We start from the raw sequence: 17,551 nt of genomic DNA, 5'->3' as shown, positions 1-17,551 counted from the left end.
CCTATGGAAGCCGGTTCCCTGCACCGAGCCCCGGGTGCGGCCACGCAACGAGGGGGCCCACGGGGTTCCACCGCCGCGTGTCCATCGGTGAGCGGGGCCGGGATCACCGACTCAGCCACCAGACACGGAGCCCGTCTTTAGGCCAGCCTTCGGCGGGGGCCCGGGCAGGGAGAAAGAGGGCTCGGGACTCGCACAAACTTGGAGAAGTCTCTGCGCCCGACTCCCCGGGGCCCACGAAGCCCTCGGCCCGCCTGTCTAGCTGCACTGGTCCGGGATCCGCGCTGGCCGCCCCGTGTCGTGCGTCCTTGTCGCCAAGCCCCGCGAGCAGGGCCTGCCCGGGTCACGTGGCTCTGCGGCCCGAGCCCCAGCGCTGACCCCGCGGGGAAGGAGGGGCGGGCGCGGGGAGGGAAGGGGCGGCGCGGCGGGGGCGGGCCGGGGCGGCGCGGAGGGGGCTGCGGAGCATCACCGGCCCGGGCTTCCAGTCTTCGGCCCGCCGGTCGCCGACCCACCGCCACCGCCGTGCCCTCCCGCCCTCCCTGCCCGCTGGTAAGTGCTCCAGCCCGGGCTGCAGCCGCGCGCCCCTCTCCACCCGGCCCCTCCCGGCGCGGCGAGGCCCCGCTCTCCAGGTCCTGCGTCCTGCGGCCGCGCCAGGCCCGTCCTTCCCAGGCCCCCACCGAGCTCACCCCGGGGACCTCCGAGGCCCGGTCGGGGAGGAGGTTGGGCTCGGCGTTATGACTGCCCCGGGGATGACGCGCTGGCCGCTCCCATCCCCACGGTTCCTCTCCCTCGGGTTCGGGGACCCGCCCCGCGAACGTCTAGGGCTGGGGACTGGGAAGCGCTGCCCGAAGCGGCGGCACCTGCCCGGCACAAGCTCGGGCGCTGGCGGAGGGCGCACAGCTCCCGTGACCTCCACACCTGTCCCTCTTCTCTGCAGGTCAACACCACGCCTGGGAGGATGTACCAGAGCCTGGCGCTGGCCGCGAGCCCCAGCCAGGCCGCCTACGCCGACTCGGGCTCCTTCCTGCACGCTCCGGGCGCCGGCTCTCCGATGTTTGTGCAGCCGGCGCGCGTCCCCTCGATGCTGTCCTACCTGTCCGGGTGTGAGCCGAGCCCGCAGTCCCCCGAGCTCGCTGCGCGCCCCGGCTGGGCGCAGACCGCCACCGCGGATTCGTCGGCCTTCGGCCCGGGCAGCCCGCACCCGCCAGCCGCGCACCCGCCCGGGGCCACCGTCTTCCCTTTCGCGCACAGCCCCTCGGGGCCCGGCAGCGGCGGCAGCGCGGGGGGCCGAGACGGCAGCACCTACCAGGGCGCGCTGTTGCCTCGAGAACAGTTCGCGGCCCCGCTTGGGCGGCCAGTGGGGACCTCGTACTCCGCCACCTACCCGGCCTACGTGAGCCCCGACGTGGCCCAGTCCTGGACTGCCGGGCCCTTCGATGGCAGCGTCCTGCACGGCCTCCCAGGCCGCAGGCCCACCTTCGGTGAGTGCGGGGGCTCCACAGTGTCGGGGCCCAGGAGCTGGCCGAATCCGGGTGCAAACCCGCACCCTGCGAAACGCTCCCCTCATCCTCCCCCACGGTCCGAGCCTCCCTGCCAGGAGCGACACCAGCAGCCCCGGGGCGAGACGAGTAAACCTGGGTAACACCCCGCACGAGAAACACCCATCCAGAATTCTGTTTTAACCTGTCAATGAGAAGGAACATCTATTTCCAAACAGCATTCCGGATTGTGCCAATGTAGAGCCTCAATAGTTAATCGTTTTTGTTTTTGTTTTTGTTTTTGTTTTTTTGAAAAGTTTTGGAAACGATTTTTATAAAGTCCAAAACACCGGTTTATTTAAGTGGCCACGTTCGTCTCGGTTCTAGGATGTTTACTTATTTTAATTTGAGACCTGGTTTCAGTCGCTTCCCGAGTATCAGTTTGGAGAATCGGATTCTCGGCCTGTGAAGGGAGCGGCTCTTCCCGGTTGCAGCGTAGTCACTTTCTGGCGAAGGCGGCGCCTCTGAGCTCCGCAGGGGCCCATCCCGTCCCTCCGGGGCCTTGGAGGCCTCGACACCCAGCTCCGGAGCTGCCTTTGGGACCCCGCAGGCCCTTTGGCGCAGGAAGCGGGCGCAGCCGCAGCCGCAGGACCCCTGGCCCCCGCCTCCCTGGACAGCCCCGCTGCTGGCGCCCACCCCCGGCGGGGCGATGATTGATCCCTGCCCCACCCCCACTCGGCGCCCGGGCCTCCCTCGCGCCGGCGCCGGGCCGGGCCTGGAGGGGACCAGGAAGACCTCCACCCCCAGCCGCACAGTGTGCGAAGCCCGGCCCCAGGGGGCTGTGAGGCGGGGCTGGCCTTCTAAAGGAAGGACACTGGTTGCGACCACAGACAAGCTGACAGAAGACACCTCCTCCACCCTCCCGACCCCCCACCCCTGTCATGGACCCGCTTTGCAGAACAGGAGGACAGCGGGGTTAGCGTTCCCAGGAGAGCCCAGGGGAGCCCAAGAGTGTCTGCCAGATAAAGCCCCTTCATCCCTCCCCTGCCAGTGTAGACACCCCTTCATCCACCTCCCCCGCCAGTGTAGACACCCTGCTTTCTCAGCAGGTCAAACAGGCAGAGGCCAGTGCTGGCCCCTGGTCCCGGAGCCGGGAGTCCCAGGTGTCTGTCTTCAGGTTCTGTTTATTAACACCCCATCCTTGAAAAACCAACCCTAGCGAATTTTATCATATGTGAATTAAAAATTTAAAAATAAGATTAAGTAAGCAAATAAATTTTAAAATAAAATACATTTAAGGCACAAAATTTGTGCCTTAAATTTATTTGTCTGATGAAAGCCGCCAGGCTCCTGGGGAAGGGAGGGCTGGGACCCACCAGCTGCCTGTCCCCTCAGTGTCCGACTTCTTGGAGGAGTTCCCGGGTGAGGGTCGTGAGTGTGTCAACTGCGGGGCCCTGTCCACACCACTGTGGCGCCGAGATGGCACCGGCCACTACCTGTGCAATGCCTGCGGCCTCTACCACAAGATGAACGGAGTCAACCGGCCGCTCGTTCGGCCCCAGAAGCGCCTGGTGAGTTCGGGCTGGACAGAGCGGCGCCTGGGCGCAGTGCTCCCCCGAGGGGACATTTTGCAATCCACCCAGGCGACACCAGAGCCCCTGGGGTGGGGGTAGGGGAGTGTGCCAAAAACAGCCTGGATGCCCACCCTGGTGAGTCAGGTCAGGCTGGCTCAGGTCTTCTCTGAGAGTGCCCAGGGCAGGGCAGGGGACCCCAGTGGGGATGCCAGGGGCCACCAGCTCATAGCGCCCAGCCCTGGGAGCGCTCTGGGGGCCAGGAGCCCAGGCTCTGGAGCAACGGTGTCAGCCGGGCTCAGCTCAGTGCTGGGTCCAGGAAGAGCTGCTGCCAGGAGCCAGGAGCTCAGCCCTATGAGTCGGTGGTGGCTGGCTGTGGCCTGGCCCTGTCTCGGAGGCCTCAAGGTGACCCTACCTGGGAAGGTGGCTGCTGGATACTTGATTGAAGGGCCTTGAAATCTGAAATTGGAGAGTCTTTGTGTCTGTAGTCCCCTCGGGGAGCACTTTCTACCCATATTTCAGGGACCGCAGGGACATCAGGTTTATGCCTGTCCTCTGCCTCATGGGCAAAACTTGTTTTCACTTTTGGTTCTTCCTGGCTTGTGGCTGAGCAGGGAGTGGGGGACTCTGGAGCCCGGACTTTTGCCTCAGGCAGGGCACAGTCCCCAGAGGCTGGAAGAAGCTGAAAGTTACTTTGTTCTATACGTTTTCCCAGGCAAACCTTTACTTTCAAGTAATTTTACAAATAAGGATTTGGGGTGTTGATGTCATTTGCAAGTTATCTAAAATTGAGGAGGCCACAGTGGCCCCTGGGTCAGAAGGCTGAGCAAGGGTATGTTCCTGGGCACCAAGCCCTCCTCTGCTGGTGGGGTGGATTCCACGTGGGGTCGATCAGCCAGTTCCCGCCGTCACCCTGGGTGGAGGCCAGCCCTCCTGCCGCTGTCCTGCGGGGTGGCTGTTCTAGATGCCTGGATTCGCGCCCTGTGCCGGTGCAGCTCTGTACATTCCTCAGTTACAGGCTGAGGGGAAATCCTGGGGCCCTGGGCTATGGGGGACCAGGACCTGAGCGTGGGAGGTCCCAGTGGAGCTGGTGGTGGGAAGCAGGACCACAGGCCGGGGGCGGCCGTCACTTTTCTTCCTTGGAGCTGGCCTAGGGCCTGGGGCTCTGCAGGCCCAGCCTCCTCCTGTGCCTGCCTCTCGGAGGGAAGGCTCCTAGGAGTCCATCCCCCTGTTGGCTTGTTTGCTTCTGTGACTATGCCTGTGCTCGCAGGTGTGCTGTTCCAGCCTGGTGTCCATGTGGTCCTCACTGAGGGGTTAACCATTGAGGTGAAGAAGGGGTAGGGGCCAGGCACGGTGGCTCATACCTATAGTCCCAGAATTTTGGAAGGCTGAGGCAGGAGGATTGCTTAAGCTCAGGAGTTCGAGACCAGCCTGGGCAACATAGCAAGAACCCATCTCCACTAAAAATTAAAAAAAAAATAGATTAGTCAGACATGGTAGCACACACCTGTGGTCCCAGCTACTCAGGAGGCTGAAGCAGGATGATCACTTGAGTCCAAGAGTTCAAGGGTATAGTAAGCTATGATCACACCACTGCACTCCAGCCTGGGCAACAGAGGGAGACTCTGTCTCTAAAAATAAATAAATTGGTCCTGTGCAATGGCTCATGCCTGTAATCCCAGCACTTTGGGAGGCTAAGGCAGCAGGATCACTTGAGCCCAGGAGTTTGAAACCAGCTTGGGCAACATAGGGAGACCAGGTCTCTACAAAAAATTTAAAAGTTAGCCAGTCACGATGGCACACACCCATGATCCCAGCTACTTGAGAGGCTGAGGCAGGAGGATCTTTTGAGCTGAGAGGCTGAGGCTGCAATGAGCCGAGATGGCACCGCTGCACTCCAGCCTGGGCAACAGAGCAAGACCTCATCACAAAAAAAAAAAAAAAAAAAAAAAAATTGTAGTTGAAATAACTTCTGTTCTCTTTAATTCAATTACATTTTAAGTTAAATTAAATTAATTTCTTAAGTTAGATTCAATTAATTTTTTTTAAAAAGAGAAGTGGTAGGGAGCTCAGCCCAGCTCCTGTGAGACTGCAGCCCAGACGTCCCTTCCCCACCCTCACTCATGCAAAGGGCTGCCCCTCCTCTGGCTGTATCCACTCTCCCCCTGCCAGGCCTTGAACTGGGCACCAGGACACACTGGTGTCAGGAGGAGCTGCTAGGAGGGAGCCCCTCCTGCTGCCCTGCCCTGGGTCTTCCAGCTGGGCAATACCTGTGTCCAGTTGGATCCCAGACTCCTGGGCTGGGGCATCTCGTAGACAGTTCCCCAGCTCTTTGAGCCTTTGTCTCCTCATGTGAGAAGTGGGGAGAGGAACTTGGAACCGTTCACGCCTTGCTGTGAAGATTAAATTAGCTGGTGTTGTGTGCTTCGGCCTTGGCTCTGGGGATGGGCTGATGGGGACCCTTGGTGTGATGAGGCCTCCATTCCCTGGTCTGGGGGATGCAGGGTGGGCTTTGGGGTGCCTCCTGGGGGAGGACCCTGTTTACTGTCCATCTTGCCAATATCAGAGGCCTCGGAGGGTGGGGACCACCGTGTCCTCTCCCCATGGTCTGGCTCTGTGCGTGGACACAGTTGGGAGCTCTTGGGCCTCAAGCAGCCCACCCCCAAGAACGATGAAGCCCCGGCTGAAGCCTGGGGCCCGGCAGCCAAGGGCAGTGCGGACAGCAGACCTCCTAGCCCAGGGCCACCTCTGGCACCAGCTCCAGGAAGTAGCCCAGTGTCGCATGGAGCCAAGCGTCCCTTCCCGCTAAGCAAGCCTGGTCCTTACCTGGAGTCAGGCACCTAACACCCACCCAACCCCAGGGTTTCCTTCCTTCGAGCCCCTCACAGACCCACGTCCCCAAGTCAGTTTGTCCTCAGCCAGCAAGGGGCATGGGCACTGTATCAAGTGCTTACTGCATCTCCCCTTTTGAATTGGAGACATCCCAGCCACTTACCCGTCCCCAAGGCTCAGACTCTGCGGCACAGCAGCCTCTGGTTGTCCACGGCCCAGTCTTCCATCTCAGAGGAGGCTGCTGCGCTGCGGGTCGCTGTGACCTGCACCTTTACTCCGAAGTGTTTCCCGGCATGTGCACTTCGTCCCTCCAAGCCAGGCTCGAACCTCCTTCCCCCTCCCGCCCTCCTTGAATTTCCGCCAGCACCGGCCCGGGCCCAGCCCTGCCCAGAGCCTGATTTATTTGGATGTCTCAGATGCACACAGGGCCTGGTGCTTAGAGCGGCTCTGCTGCGCGCAAGCAGGCTTTGAAGTCTGATTTCTTTTGAAAAGAATTGACAAAAAAGAAAAACAAAATGCGGCCAGGAGAGAGGCCTGGGGGGCAGGGTGCTGAGCGTGGCCAGGCCAGGCTGCTTGTTGGGTAGTGAGGAGGGGACAGATGAAGGCATTGTCGAGGTATGGTGGCACAGGGAGCCCCAGCGCGGGCAAGCTGCTGGGAGCGTGTCCCCGAAGTATCTGGCCAAGGGGGGCGGTTCTGTCCACCCTGGGCCTCTCCAGTTTCCTCTGGTCCCGCAGCTCCTCTGAGCCTCAGTCTCCCACCCGTACAATGGCAATCTGGTGAAGATTTAGGAAAGGGTAGGTGAAGATGCACTTTGAAAAGTGTTGTGAGGTCCATGTTTTTTCCATTTTCTTAATTTGATAGACATGAAACATGCTCACTGTGAAAACATTCAAGGTGGGTTCCAGGTGTTTCCCTGGCACTCGCAGGGGTGCAGGTGAGGGGCGTGCCCACTGCTGGGGGCTGTCCCAACCCACACACATCCTGCGCGCCCCACCTTGTTTCTCTCCACAACCCGTGTCTCAGACGTGGCTCCGTCGGGGCATGCTGGCAGCTGTGGGGGGACATGTGGAGTGTGCTCATGTGTGTGCACCCCTATCTGTGTGTGCTAAGGGGCGATGGCCGGTCCCAGACCCGAGGGTCCCGCCAGTTCAGGGAAGAGGACGGGCCTTGGGCCATGGATGCCCCTCAGTCTGAAGGCAGAGACTGCTGGGGCACAAGGAGGGAGTCAGCAAATAAACTCCAGGCCACATACGGTTCCATGTGATTTCAAATAAACACAAATATTTTAGCACTCATGTCCCAAATACTGCAGGAGACAAAGGATTCATCATGTATCAGAAATTCACATTTACCTAGGCATGCTGGGTCGATCCGTCTCGCAGCCCTGGGGGAGATTTCTTTCCACTTCAGGAAGACAGACGGATGGGTGGGTGTCCGAGAGGTGGGAAGGAGACCGTGCCTCATGCTGGACAGTGGCCTGAGGCCACCAAGAAAGCAGCCAGAGCACCTGGCACCTGATGAGGATAGAAGAGAGGGAGGCTGGACCAGACTCAAATCCTGTCCAGTAACAGTAGCTGCTTCTAGACCCGTCAGGGTGTGGCGGGGGGCATCCCAGGGAGAGACACCAGCTGGGGGCCCTGGGTGACCTCAATTGCTCCTGCACGTAGGGTGCCCACCATCCAGCTGGGACCAGGCACCGTCTCCCTTCCAGCTCTGCTGGGGCCTGGGCTGGGCCCTCCAGCGTGAGCACAAGTCTCACTCCCAGCATCCCCGCAGAGAGACCACTGGAGACCCTGAGTGGCTGGATGCTGTCGGCCCAGGATGGGAGACATTGTCCTCCCCAGTCAGGCCAGGAGATGCAAGCTGAGGCACCTCTCAAGCCTCCCCAGCCTCACTGGCCTGGCCCCCTCCTTTCCTTTCTGCCCCTTTGTCATGGAGCTCAGGACAGGGTCCTGCCTGGAGACAGGAGGCCTGGCCCCAGATGAAGCAGGGGCAGCATTCCCAGAGCCTTTGGCAGCTGTGGCTGGGGGTCGAGGAGGCCTTGAGTTTGGGGGCTGGCTGGTGCTCAGGGCTGCAGGGAGGCCCCCACTCTCCCACTCAGGCCTTTGACAGGGCGGCCTGTGCCCTTGGCAGCAGCCTGGGGGGAGGGTAGGCAGGAGATGGTCAGCAAGGCCGGCCCTCATCTGATCATAGAGGGCAGTAACAGATGGGGAAACTGAGGCAGGCTATAACAGATGGGGAAACCGAGGCTGGCTGTGTCTGCTAATGGCAGTAACAGACAGGGAAACTGAGGCAGGCTATAACAGACAGGGAAACCGAGGCTGGCTGTGTCTGCTCGTGGCAGTAACAGATGGGGAAACCGAGGCAGGCTGTAACAGACGGGGAAGCCGAGGCTGGCTGTGTCTGCTCATAGAGGGCTGTAACAGATGGGGAAACCGAGGTGGGCTGTAACAGACAGGGAAGCCGAGGCTGGCTGTGTCTGCTCATACAGGGCTGTAACAGACAGGGAAGCTGAGGCTGGCTGTGTCTGCTCATAGAGGGCTGTAACAGATGGGGAAACCGAGGTGGGCTGTAACAGACAGGAAAACTGAGGCTGGCTGCATCTGCTCACGTAAGTAACAGACACAGGCGGGGAAGCTGAGGCTGGCTGGGTCCACTCAGCCCTCGTCCAGGATGGATTCTTTTCCCCTAGTGTAGCTGGCTCACTTGTGACTGCTCTCTGGCTCTGTCCTGGCTAGAGAATCTGGGGGCATGGCTTTGAGTGTGGGGGCTGCGTCCTCATGGGCTGCGTCCTGTGCCTGAGGCACACTGATCGTCTGGCCCTGGCTGCCGCCGGGAGGGCAGGACAGAGCTCCTGCAGAGCCACCACTGTGATCCTGGCAAGAGAGGCCGGGGACCTGGATCAGGCAGGGGCTGTGCAACCTGAGGGAGGGGGACCGATGGGGTCAGGGTAGGGGCTGGGGGTAGAAACAGCAGCCCCCCGGGGAGAACCACGTCTGGGGACAGGTGGCTGGGAAGGGTGGTGCCACCAGCAGAGCTGTGCTCTGAGATTCGGGAAAGGGCTTCAAGTCTGAGGTGCCTCTGGGGCCCTGGGCTGGAGCTCCCAAACACCACCACCCTCCAAGCACCAACCTGTGAGGCCAGTGGGAGAAAGGCTGGCTTGAGCTGGTGGGAGGCCCCTGGTCCGCCTTCAACAGGGACTCCCCAGGCAGCCAGCTCCGAGCCTCCCAGGCCTCCCTCGGTTCAGATTCCTGAGCCCCAACTGAGCTCACAGACTGGGGCCCTGGAGGCTCGGGACCTCTGATTGGACCCGGGTCTGCCAGATTGGGGGTCAGTCTCTACTGAGGGCCACAAGAAGGAGGGAGGCAATGTTGGAGCCTCTGGAAGGTTCCAGATGGGTCCAATCTTGCTCCAACACCAGGCGCAGTGCACAGCAATGGGGAGACATAGGCAGGTGGGACCCAGAGCCCTCAACCTGTGTCCGGTGGGGCCCCCCGGCCTGGGAGGCAGGTGTCCAGGGGGACCACAGGCCCTGATGCTTGCTGTGTCCTGGCCTCCGGGCAGCCCTGTGGCCTTGGAGTGCTGCTCCACTGCAGAATCGTGGGGTCCAGGCGCAGGGTTGGTGCTAAAAGGGACAACAGGAAAACCATTGCCATGTCTAGGTGCCTGGCCCCCACGGGCTCTGAACCCCACAACTGGCCTGTGGTGGGTCTGTTATCACCCCCTTTTTACTGGGGGGGAAACTGAGGCCCAGGAAGGTAAAGTTACCTTTCCCAGGGCTCGAGAGCATGTCCAGGCAGAGCTGCCAGGTGGGTCCATTGCAGAGCTCACAACCTTCATGCTCCAAACACCTTCTCACTGGGTTCTGCGTGGCCGCAAGGCCAACCTGAGTCTCGCTTCCGTCCCCCTGCTCCAGCCGCACACCCGGCCTGGGGCTCACTCCAGTCTCCCTTGCCCCCACAGTCCTCGTCCCGCCGCGCCGGCCTCTGCTGCACCAACTGCCACACGACCAACACCACGCTGTGGCGGCGGAACTCGGAGGGGGAGCCTGTGTGCAATGCCTGCGGACTCTACATGAAGCTGCACGGGGTGAGTGTGGTCCCCGGGGCAGGGCGGGGAGCCCGTGTGCAATGCCTGCGGCCTCTACATGAAGCTGCACGGGGTGAGTGTGGTGCCCGGGGCAGGGCGGGGAGGCCCCTGTCCAGCCTCCTAGCGAGCGCCCTCCCCACTCCCAGACCAAGAGGCTGGGGAGGAGCCGGCAGGATGGCTATTGGACCCTGGGCTGTTTTACACACATGTCCCGGCCGACAGCAGCACCACCCCCGGGGGCCCGGGCTATTCCTATTACACTCACGGCACAGACGCGCTGACTGAGGCTCACCACAGCCATTCAGCCTGGGCCAGACAAGGACACTGCTCCCGCCCTCTGGGCACCCCTGGTGCCTTCTGGCCCCTGGCAGCTCTGTCGGACGGTGGGATGGGCATCCAGCTCCACGGGCTCCCCCTCACCCAGCCCAGCTGGCAGCTGACCCACCAGGGCTGTGAGGACACAGCCAGCTTCAGGAGTGACCGGCTCTGGGGGGCTGGAATGAGGGGGTGCTGTGCAAGGGGCCCAGGGTGAGCAGCGATGGGACCAGCCTCCACCCTCGCCACCCCTGCCAGGTGCCGCGGCCTCTGGCTATGAAGAAGGAGAGCATCCAGACGCGGAAGCGGAAGCCAAAGACCATCGCCAAGGCCAGGGGCTCCTCAGGTGCGTGGCCAGGCCCCGCGGTCAGCCCCCCTCCTGCAGGGTGGCCTTCAGTGCCCCCGGTTCCGTCATGAGAGCTGTGTGTTTGGTTCAAGCACGGTCCTCTGGAAGTCCAAATGCCCCTAGCTCTGCCCTGTGGTGACCTTGCTGGAGGGGTGTGGGGTGCCAGGGTGGCGACGGCATGTGGGCAGCAGGGGCAGAGGTGGGGCCAAGGAAGCCATGCCCGGCCCCACCACCCACGCCTGCAGTGTGACCGTGAGGAGTCTCCAAACCTCTCTGGGCCAGGGCCAGAGGAGACCTGGCTACATGGCAGGAAGGGGAAGTGAGGCCACACCTGACCCCTCTGTAAACACCCACTCTTCCCTTCCAGGATCCACAAGGAATGCCTTGGCTTCCCCATCTGCTGTCCGCAGCACTGACAGCTCAGCAGCCACTTCGAAAGCCAAGCCCAGCCTGGAGTCCCCAGTGTGCCCTGGGCCCGGCACGGGCCCCCAGGTAAGGGGGCGGGCTGGGGTGGGGTGCCCAGAGCTGGGGCCCCTGTGCTTCCCTGGCCAAGTCAGATCCCATCAGAGCCCCTGGGAGCCTCTTCCAGCAGGTGGGCTGGACACACCGGCCGCCTTTGGCCATCAGTATGGTGGCCCTTCCCCTAGAGCTGGCTCTGTGCCAGATGTGGGCGGAACCCCAGTGCCTCATGAGGCGTCCCCCATGCCATTCCAGGGCATCAGGGGGTCCCTAACGGCAAATCCTGGTCATGGGAGCTCCTGACCTAAGAGGCCACAGCTTCCCCCAGCCCTCCAACCCCCAACCCCCCATGCCCCACGCCCCACGCCCCACGCCACATTCTCACACCCCGCGCCCCGCACCCCGCGCCCCACGCCGCACGCCCCACGCCCCGCGCCCCGCGCCGTACGCCCCACGCCCCGCACCCCGCGCCCCACGTCCCACGCCCCGTGCCCCGCGCCCCACGCCCCACACCGCACGCCCCGTGCCCCACGCCCCACGCCCCACGCCCCACGCCTCATTCTCACGCCCCGCGCCCCACGCCGCACGCCCCGCGCCCCGCGCCCCACGCCGCACGCCCCACGCCGCACGCCCCGCGTCCCGCGCCCCACGCCCCGCGCCCCGTGCCCCACGCCCCACGCCGCATTCTCACACCCCGCGCCCCGCACCCCACGCCGCACGCCCCGCGCCCCACGCCCCACGCCCCACGCCCCACACCCCACACCACATTCTCACACCCCACGCCGCACGCCCCGCACCCCACGCCGCACGCCCCGCGCCCCGCGCCCCACGCCCCGCGCCCCACGCCCCACACCGCATTCTCACGCACTCCTGTCCCTGCAGGCCTCCGGCCAGGAGAACGACTCCCTTGCCCCCGGCCACTTGGAGTTCAAGTTCGAGCCTGAGGACTTTGCCTTCCCCTCCACAGCCCTGAGCCCCCAGGCTGGCCTCAGCGGGGCTCTGCGCCAAGAGGCCTGGTGTGCGCTGGCCTTGGCCTAGGTCCCCAGGCCAGCCCATGTCAGGGGAACAGCCCGGAACAGAGCACCCACTGAGTCACCTCCGTGCCTGCTTTGCTCCAGCATAGCAGAGAGCAGCAGGCCCCCCAAGCCAGAGACTGGGTCTCCTAGAGTCTCCACACAGTGGTGGGGAGGCCTTCTGGACAGACGGCAGTCGGGCCCCAGAGCAAGAAGGCTGGTGAGGGAAGGGCTCAGCTTCCCACCACACGTACAGCAAGGGACTCCCCAGGTGCGGCCCAAGGCTCCGGACCACACTGGCCCCCTGCGGCGGAGGCCAACGCAGGGCACCGCCGCCAGCTTGAATTCCGTCATCAACGCTCACCGTCAATATGTTTACAAGTTGTAGCAGTTGGGGAAAAACAATCAACCTCCCAGTGTAAAACCAAGATTCCCAGTGAAGCACCTGAAGCCAAGCAGGGGAGAAGAATGAGGGGAGCAGCTGGACATGGGCCTCCTGAGGCCCCTCCTGAGGGGCTGTCCTTCATTGCCCACATGGATAGACGGAGCTGTGGTGCAGAGAACTTTTCCCGCAACGGGTGCAGGACTGCCAGGGATAGGAGTGCGGGCCGTGCACGGTGCCAGGATTCCGCCGAGGGGAAGCCGCTCATATTGCAGTCATCACAGACTTACGCACTTGTTTGGACAGTTTTTCCAGAGGGGATGGGAAAGGGCCTTGTTCTAGCTGAATCTGTGTATCATGACCATTTCTGACAGGCAGAGTGAATTGTCTGGTAGCCCTGTCCTGACCCATCCAAGCGCTGTTGGGGCTGGTGGCGACGTGGCCACGTGTCCTGGCGTATCTGGGGCCACGCAGTTTAGTCTCTTGTCCCAGGAGAATTGTTAGTGACCCCTCTTTCTCTTGCAAGCCCCCTCCACACTGGGTTGGATGATACCTTAATGGGTGACGCTGGCGAGAGGCAACCTGCCCGACGCAGCTGTGAATGGCCCGTGACGTAACGTCGGGAGGCCACAGGGAGCGGAGGAGCGGGGCAGGCAGCCACAGCGCCCTGCGGGGAGCACATCCTCACCTCCGTCCGGCTGCCCTTCAACGACAAGCCCTGATTTTTCCAGCAATGCCAGAAACCTGGATTTTAAGTCTTCCAATTTGATTCAAAAATATTTTTAACATTGTGAGCCAGCTAGACCCCCAGCGCACCACCTCATATTGAAAAACAGTTGTCTGGCACCAGCTTCAGGAGTGTGTCCATTTGTCCTGAAACTGTCCCTCCAGAGTTCTTCCAGCCCCATTTCTATGCGATGTCATCTTTTCTAAAAGAGACAAATGAAGGCACAGGGAAAGTGAAATAAAGCCTTGAACCTCACCCACTCTCCTTCCCCCCGCCCATCACCCGTGGGGTCTCCCGTCTCCCCCCGCCCATCACCCGTGGGCTCTCCCGTCTCCCCCCGCCCATCACCCGTGGGGTCTCCCGTCTCCCCCCGCCCATCACCCGTGGGGTCTCCCGTCTCCCCCCGCCCATCACCCGTGGGGTCTCCCGTCTCCCCCCGCCCATCACCCGTGGGGTCTCCAAGCCCTGCCCTGCTTGCTGGTCACCACCCTCCTAGCGATTTCCGGCTATCCTCTGCGTTCTGAAACATCCCCGGTCCACTGCGTCCCCCCAGGTGCCCTCGAGGACATCTCCAGGCCCTGATGATGCTCAGGACCACCAGTGCCCCCAGGTCCCCAGCGGCTGGGAGAGGGGTGCCAGGCAGGGCAGGTGTGAGGCTCGGCAGTGGAGCTCAACAGGCCTGGAGCCTGGCCCGGAGGTGCAGCAGAGGGGCTGGGCTGGTGAACACCTCCATTTCCACAGGCTGCGTCCCTGCTCAGAGCCTCCTCCTAGCCAAGCCCACCTCCACCTGGAAGCCTTCCCTGTCTGCTCCCAACCTCCTCCATCTTATTAGGCACTGGGGTGGGGGCTGTGAGCAGCTCTAGTAACTTCCTCAGCCACTTGCCCCCCACTGGACCTGGCTCAAGAGAGAACTCAGGCAAGGCCCCTCATTCTAGCCCATGCAGTGGGAGCCATGCTGGGAGATTTTCAGCTCCGTGGGATCTGAGGAGTGTCTGGGAGTGAGCATTTTAAACAGGAACCCCTCAAACCTGCTGGGTGCCTGGGGGCCCACGCTTTGAGAAACCCTGCACTATGATGGCTTCAGGGTCTGAATCCAGTTCAAGTCCCTGACCTGCCCTGCTCGTCTGGCCTGGGGACAGGGGACGAGGAAATGGGCTGGGGCAAGGTGGCACCTGTGTCCCCATAAGGGTTGCATGTGGCATCCGGGCACCATTGGGGTTCACTTGCTACTGTCCTGTTTCCAAGCCCAGAAGCCTCAGGCTGCCTTCCCGGGTGTCTGTGCACAGTGAGGATACTGAGGCATGAGGGATTGAGGGTCACCCCCTCAACCCGGCTCCTGCACATCTGCCTCAGGGCTCATGCTGGGCGTTGGGTCCCTGAATGGGAAAACAGGTGACAGTGACCTCCCAGGCCTCACGGGTGGCAGTGACCTCCCAGGTCTCACAGGTGGCAGTGACCTCCCAGGTCTCTCCAGCCCAGGCCACAGCTGGGGAAGGACAGTCTGTCCCCTTGCAGGTTGGACGGTTGCTGCCTCTACCACCTGCAGGGCTGACCTTGGGAATCCACGTCTCTATGGAAGGTAAGGCCAGGCCAGCCTGCTCTCAGCACCCCAGACCCTGGGTGAGGGGGTGAGGCAGCCACAGACCCAGAGGGAAGGAGGCCTGAGGACGGCCTGGGGGAGACAGCGGGAAGCTGCAGAGCCACCTGGGCTGAGGACCTGGAGCAGGAGGCAGCCGGTGATGGTCTGCGTCGTGGTTTTCACATCAGCGCCTCCCCATGCCTGCTGCTGGGTGGACACTGCGCAGCCTCATCCTCGCACTCCCCGCTCCTGGGAAGCAGGTGTTGGTTTTCCTCTTCCCTGATGAGAAAAACCATGGCTCAGAGAGGTGACTCAAGGTGCCAGGGTCAGAGGGCACAGCATGGCGTCCCCAGACCATAGTGCTGGGTGCAATGGAGCTGGCCACGTTGCTTCTCTTCTGGCCTCGGTTTCCCCACCTCTGCTGGGGAGGGGGTACCACATATCCGTGGCCATATCTGTAATTCATGCACTTGTGTAGAAAGCGGGTCCCTGGGAGGCCCCAGTATAGGGAGGCGGCACCAGGCACCAATCCCTACCTGGAGAGGCTTCCTGGAGGTGTTTGTGGGGGGCGTGCAGGACAGGCAGGGTCCCCACAGGTAGAGTGGAGGGAGTCCAGGTGCTGACCCGACTGTGGCCCTGAACACACCCCATCCATGGAGGGAGGTCCCCAAAGGGAACAGGGGGATTTGCCCATGGGAAAAGGGGAAGCAACCCTTTCCCTGTTTTTATTCCACTTTTAGGGATGTGTCCGGGATGACGGAGGCTGACAGCTCCACCACTGGGCATGGTCACTGCTGCTAAATTTAAGCCTTTCTCCTCTTAGGGCGGAAGCCATGAAGACCAAAGCCTTAATATAGCCGCCAGGCGCCCTGCGCTCTCCCTCCCGCCAGCCCACCCTGCGCTCTGCCCAGCCAGCCATAAACAACCAGACGAGCCAGAGGTTGGCAGGCAAAGTGGCCCAGCCCCTTATCAGAGCGACAGGACTAAAAGGAAGGTCACTTTACCTGCACTGCCTGGACCTGGGCATACTGACTTCCCATCACCTTTTGAACTAAAGCAGATGCCCAAGCAGCCTGCAGGAGGAGGGCGCCACACCTGGAAATCCCCAAAGACCTTGCAGTGGCCCCTCCAGCCTGCAGAAAGTGTCCACCAAGCCCCACGGTGCTCCGTCCTGGGCACCCTGGGGGAGGGAGAAGGCCCTGGTGAAGCCCCAAAACAGTGTGGGCAGCATAGAAAAAGAAGAGAGATGCAGAGCCCCGTCAGCTGGGGCTTCCTGACCCAGAACCGTTTATAGAGCCCTCCCGCTTCAAGCCCTTAATTTATTGCTTCATTCAGAGCGGAGCAGCAAGGCTGAAAGCAACCCAGGCCCCGAGGCTGCGGCCCTCGCTCCTCAAAGCAGGCCCGGAGGCTGGCACGTCCTCACTCTCCCACCATTCCTGGACCTGGCTGCGGCCAACCAACAGGATGCTCCTTGACACCCGTAGATGTGTCTTGGCCAAACCTGGACACCAGATCCCGAGAGCCGCCCTGTACAGGCTTAAACCCGACCCGGCGGCTGAGTCCTGGGGACACACCACCTCTCCACTGTGCTGGGACCGCAGCTTCCAGGGGTGGGCTCAGGGAAAGGGTCAGTCTCTCCTTTGCTGTTGCAAAAGACAGCTCATGGCTAAGTGAGCGTGAAGCCTCTAAGGCTTGTCTGAAACATGCAACGTGCTCATTAAGGAGGGAACACGGGAGGATTACTCGAGCCCAGGAGTTTGAGACCAGCCCGGGCAGCATAATGAGAGCCCATCTCTACAAAAAAGTATAAATAAATAAATAAGTAAATAAATAATCCAGGTGTGGTGGCGTCCGCCTGTAGTCCCAGCTACTCAGGAGTCTGAGGTGGGAGGATCACTCAAGCCCAGGAGTTCGAGACCAGCCTGGGCAACATAGTGAGAGCCCGTCTCTACAAAAAATAATAATAATAATAAATAAATAAGTAAATAAATAATCCAGGTGTGGTGGTGTCTGCCTGTAGTCCCAGCTGCTCAGGAGTCTGAGGTGGGAGGATCACTTGAGTCTAAGAGTTCAAGGCTGCAGTGAGGGCTGACCGCACCACTGCACTCTAGCCTGGGTGATAGAGCAAGACTGTCTCAAAAGAAAAGAAAAGAAAAGGAACATCGTTAATGAAAAGTGCCTCCTTATTTGACCAAATAGGGACATCCCTCAGAAAAAAACAGTTCCTATTGTCACCATCGTCAAACAGGTCACTCTGCCACCAGGAACACGGGTGTCATGTCTGGAAGGGGGCATCTTTGCCCAGCTATGCTGGTGCCACGGCCTCACAGGCAGTTTGTGGGCTCCGGGCTGCCTCCTCCAGGGTGTGTGGACAGCCTTCGGGGACAGCCAGTCAGACGTTGGCTGAGTCAGGGCCTGGTGTGTGATAGGGAGGGCAGGGCGGCTGAGTGAGCAGAGAGGAGAGAAGGTGGGGAGGGGCCCAGGCGGGAGGGAGGCAGCAGGGCCTTCAAGTCCAGGCTCTCACCTGAGAGTGAGGCCGGATCCACAGCCTCAGGGGCCGTGTTTCTGGGGACATCAGACTTGCCTTCGGAAGCTGGCCAGTACCCGGTGTCCACCCCAGCCCAGGCTCCCCGTGGCAGGAGGAGCTGGCACTGTGACCCTCGGGCACCCTGGGGCCCAGCCTCCTCCTCCAAGGGCCCACGGTGGGGAAGGGCCTGGTGTGTACTTGGTGGGGTCCCTGAGGGAGGCTGAGTGGAGCTCTT

General features: G+C 61.8%; 1 protein-coding gene across 1 annotated transcript; it reads left to right on the top strand.

Moving 5' to 3' along the window:
- The first annotated feature begins 480 nt into the window (after positions 1–480).
- GATA5 (GATA binding protein 5) lies at positions 481–13,465 on the top strand. The gene is made up of 7 exons (XM_002830507.5): positions 481–546; positions 935–1,478; positions 2,871–3,046; positions 9,843–9,968; positions 10,542–10,629; positions 10,997–11,121; positions 11,971–13,465. Exons 2-7 carry the CDS (start codon positions 956–958, stop codon positions 12,124–12,126), a joined length of 1,194 nt encoding a protein of 397 aa, XP_002830553.2. The 5' UTR covers positions 481–546; positions 935–955; the 3' UTR covers positions 12,127–13,465.
- Positions 13,466–17,551: the final 4,086 nt, after the last annotated feature.

This window comes from Pongo abelii, chromosome 21 (genome assembly GCF_028885655.2).
Source record: "Pongo abelii isolate AG06213 chromosome 21, NHGRI_mPonAbe1-v2.0_pri, whole genome shotgun sequence".
NCBI lineage: Eukaryota > Metazoa > Chordata > Mammalia > Primates > Hominidae > Pongo > Pongo abelii.
This window is presented reverse-complemented; position numbering and strand designations above follow the sequence as displayed.

Coding starts and splice junctions, on each gene's coding strand:
- GATA5 (XM_002830507.5), top strand. CDS start 956: ATGTACCAGAGCCTGGCGCTGGCCGCGAGCCCCAGCCAGGCCGCCTAC. Junction 3,047..9,842: donor TTCGGCCCCAGAAGCGCCTG/GTGAGTTCGGGC, acceptor TTGCCCCCACAG/TCCTCGTCCCGCCGCGCCGG. Junction 9,969..10,541: donor TCTACATGAAGCTGCACGGG/GTGAGTGTGGTC, acceptor CACCCCTGCCAG/GTGCCGCGGCCTCTGGCTAT.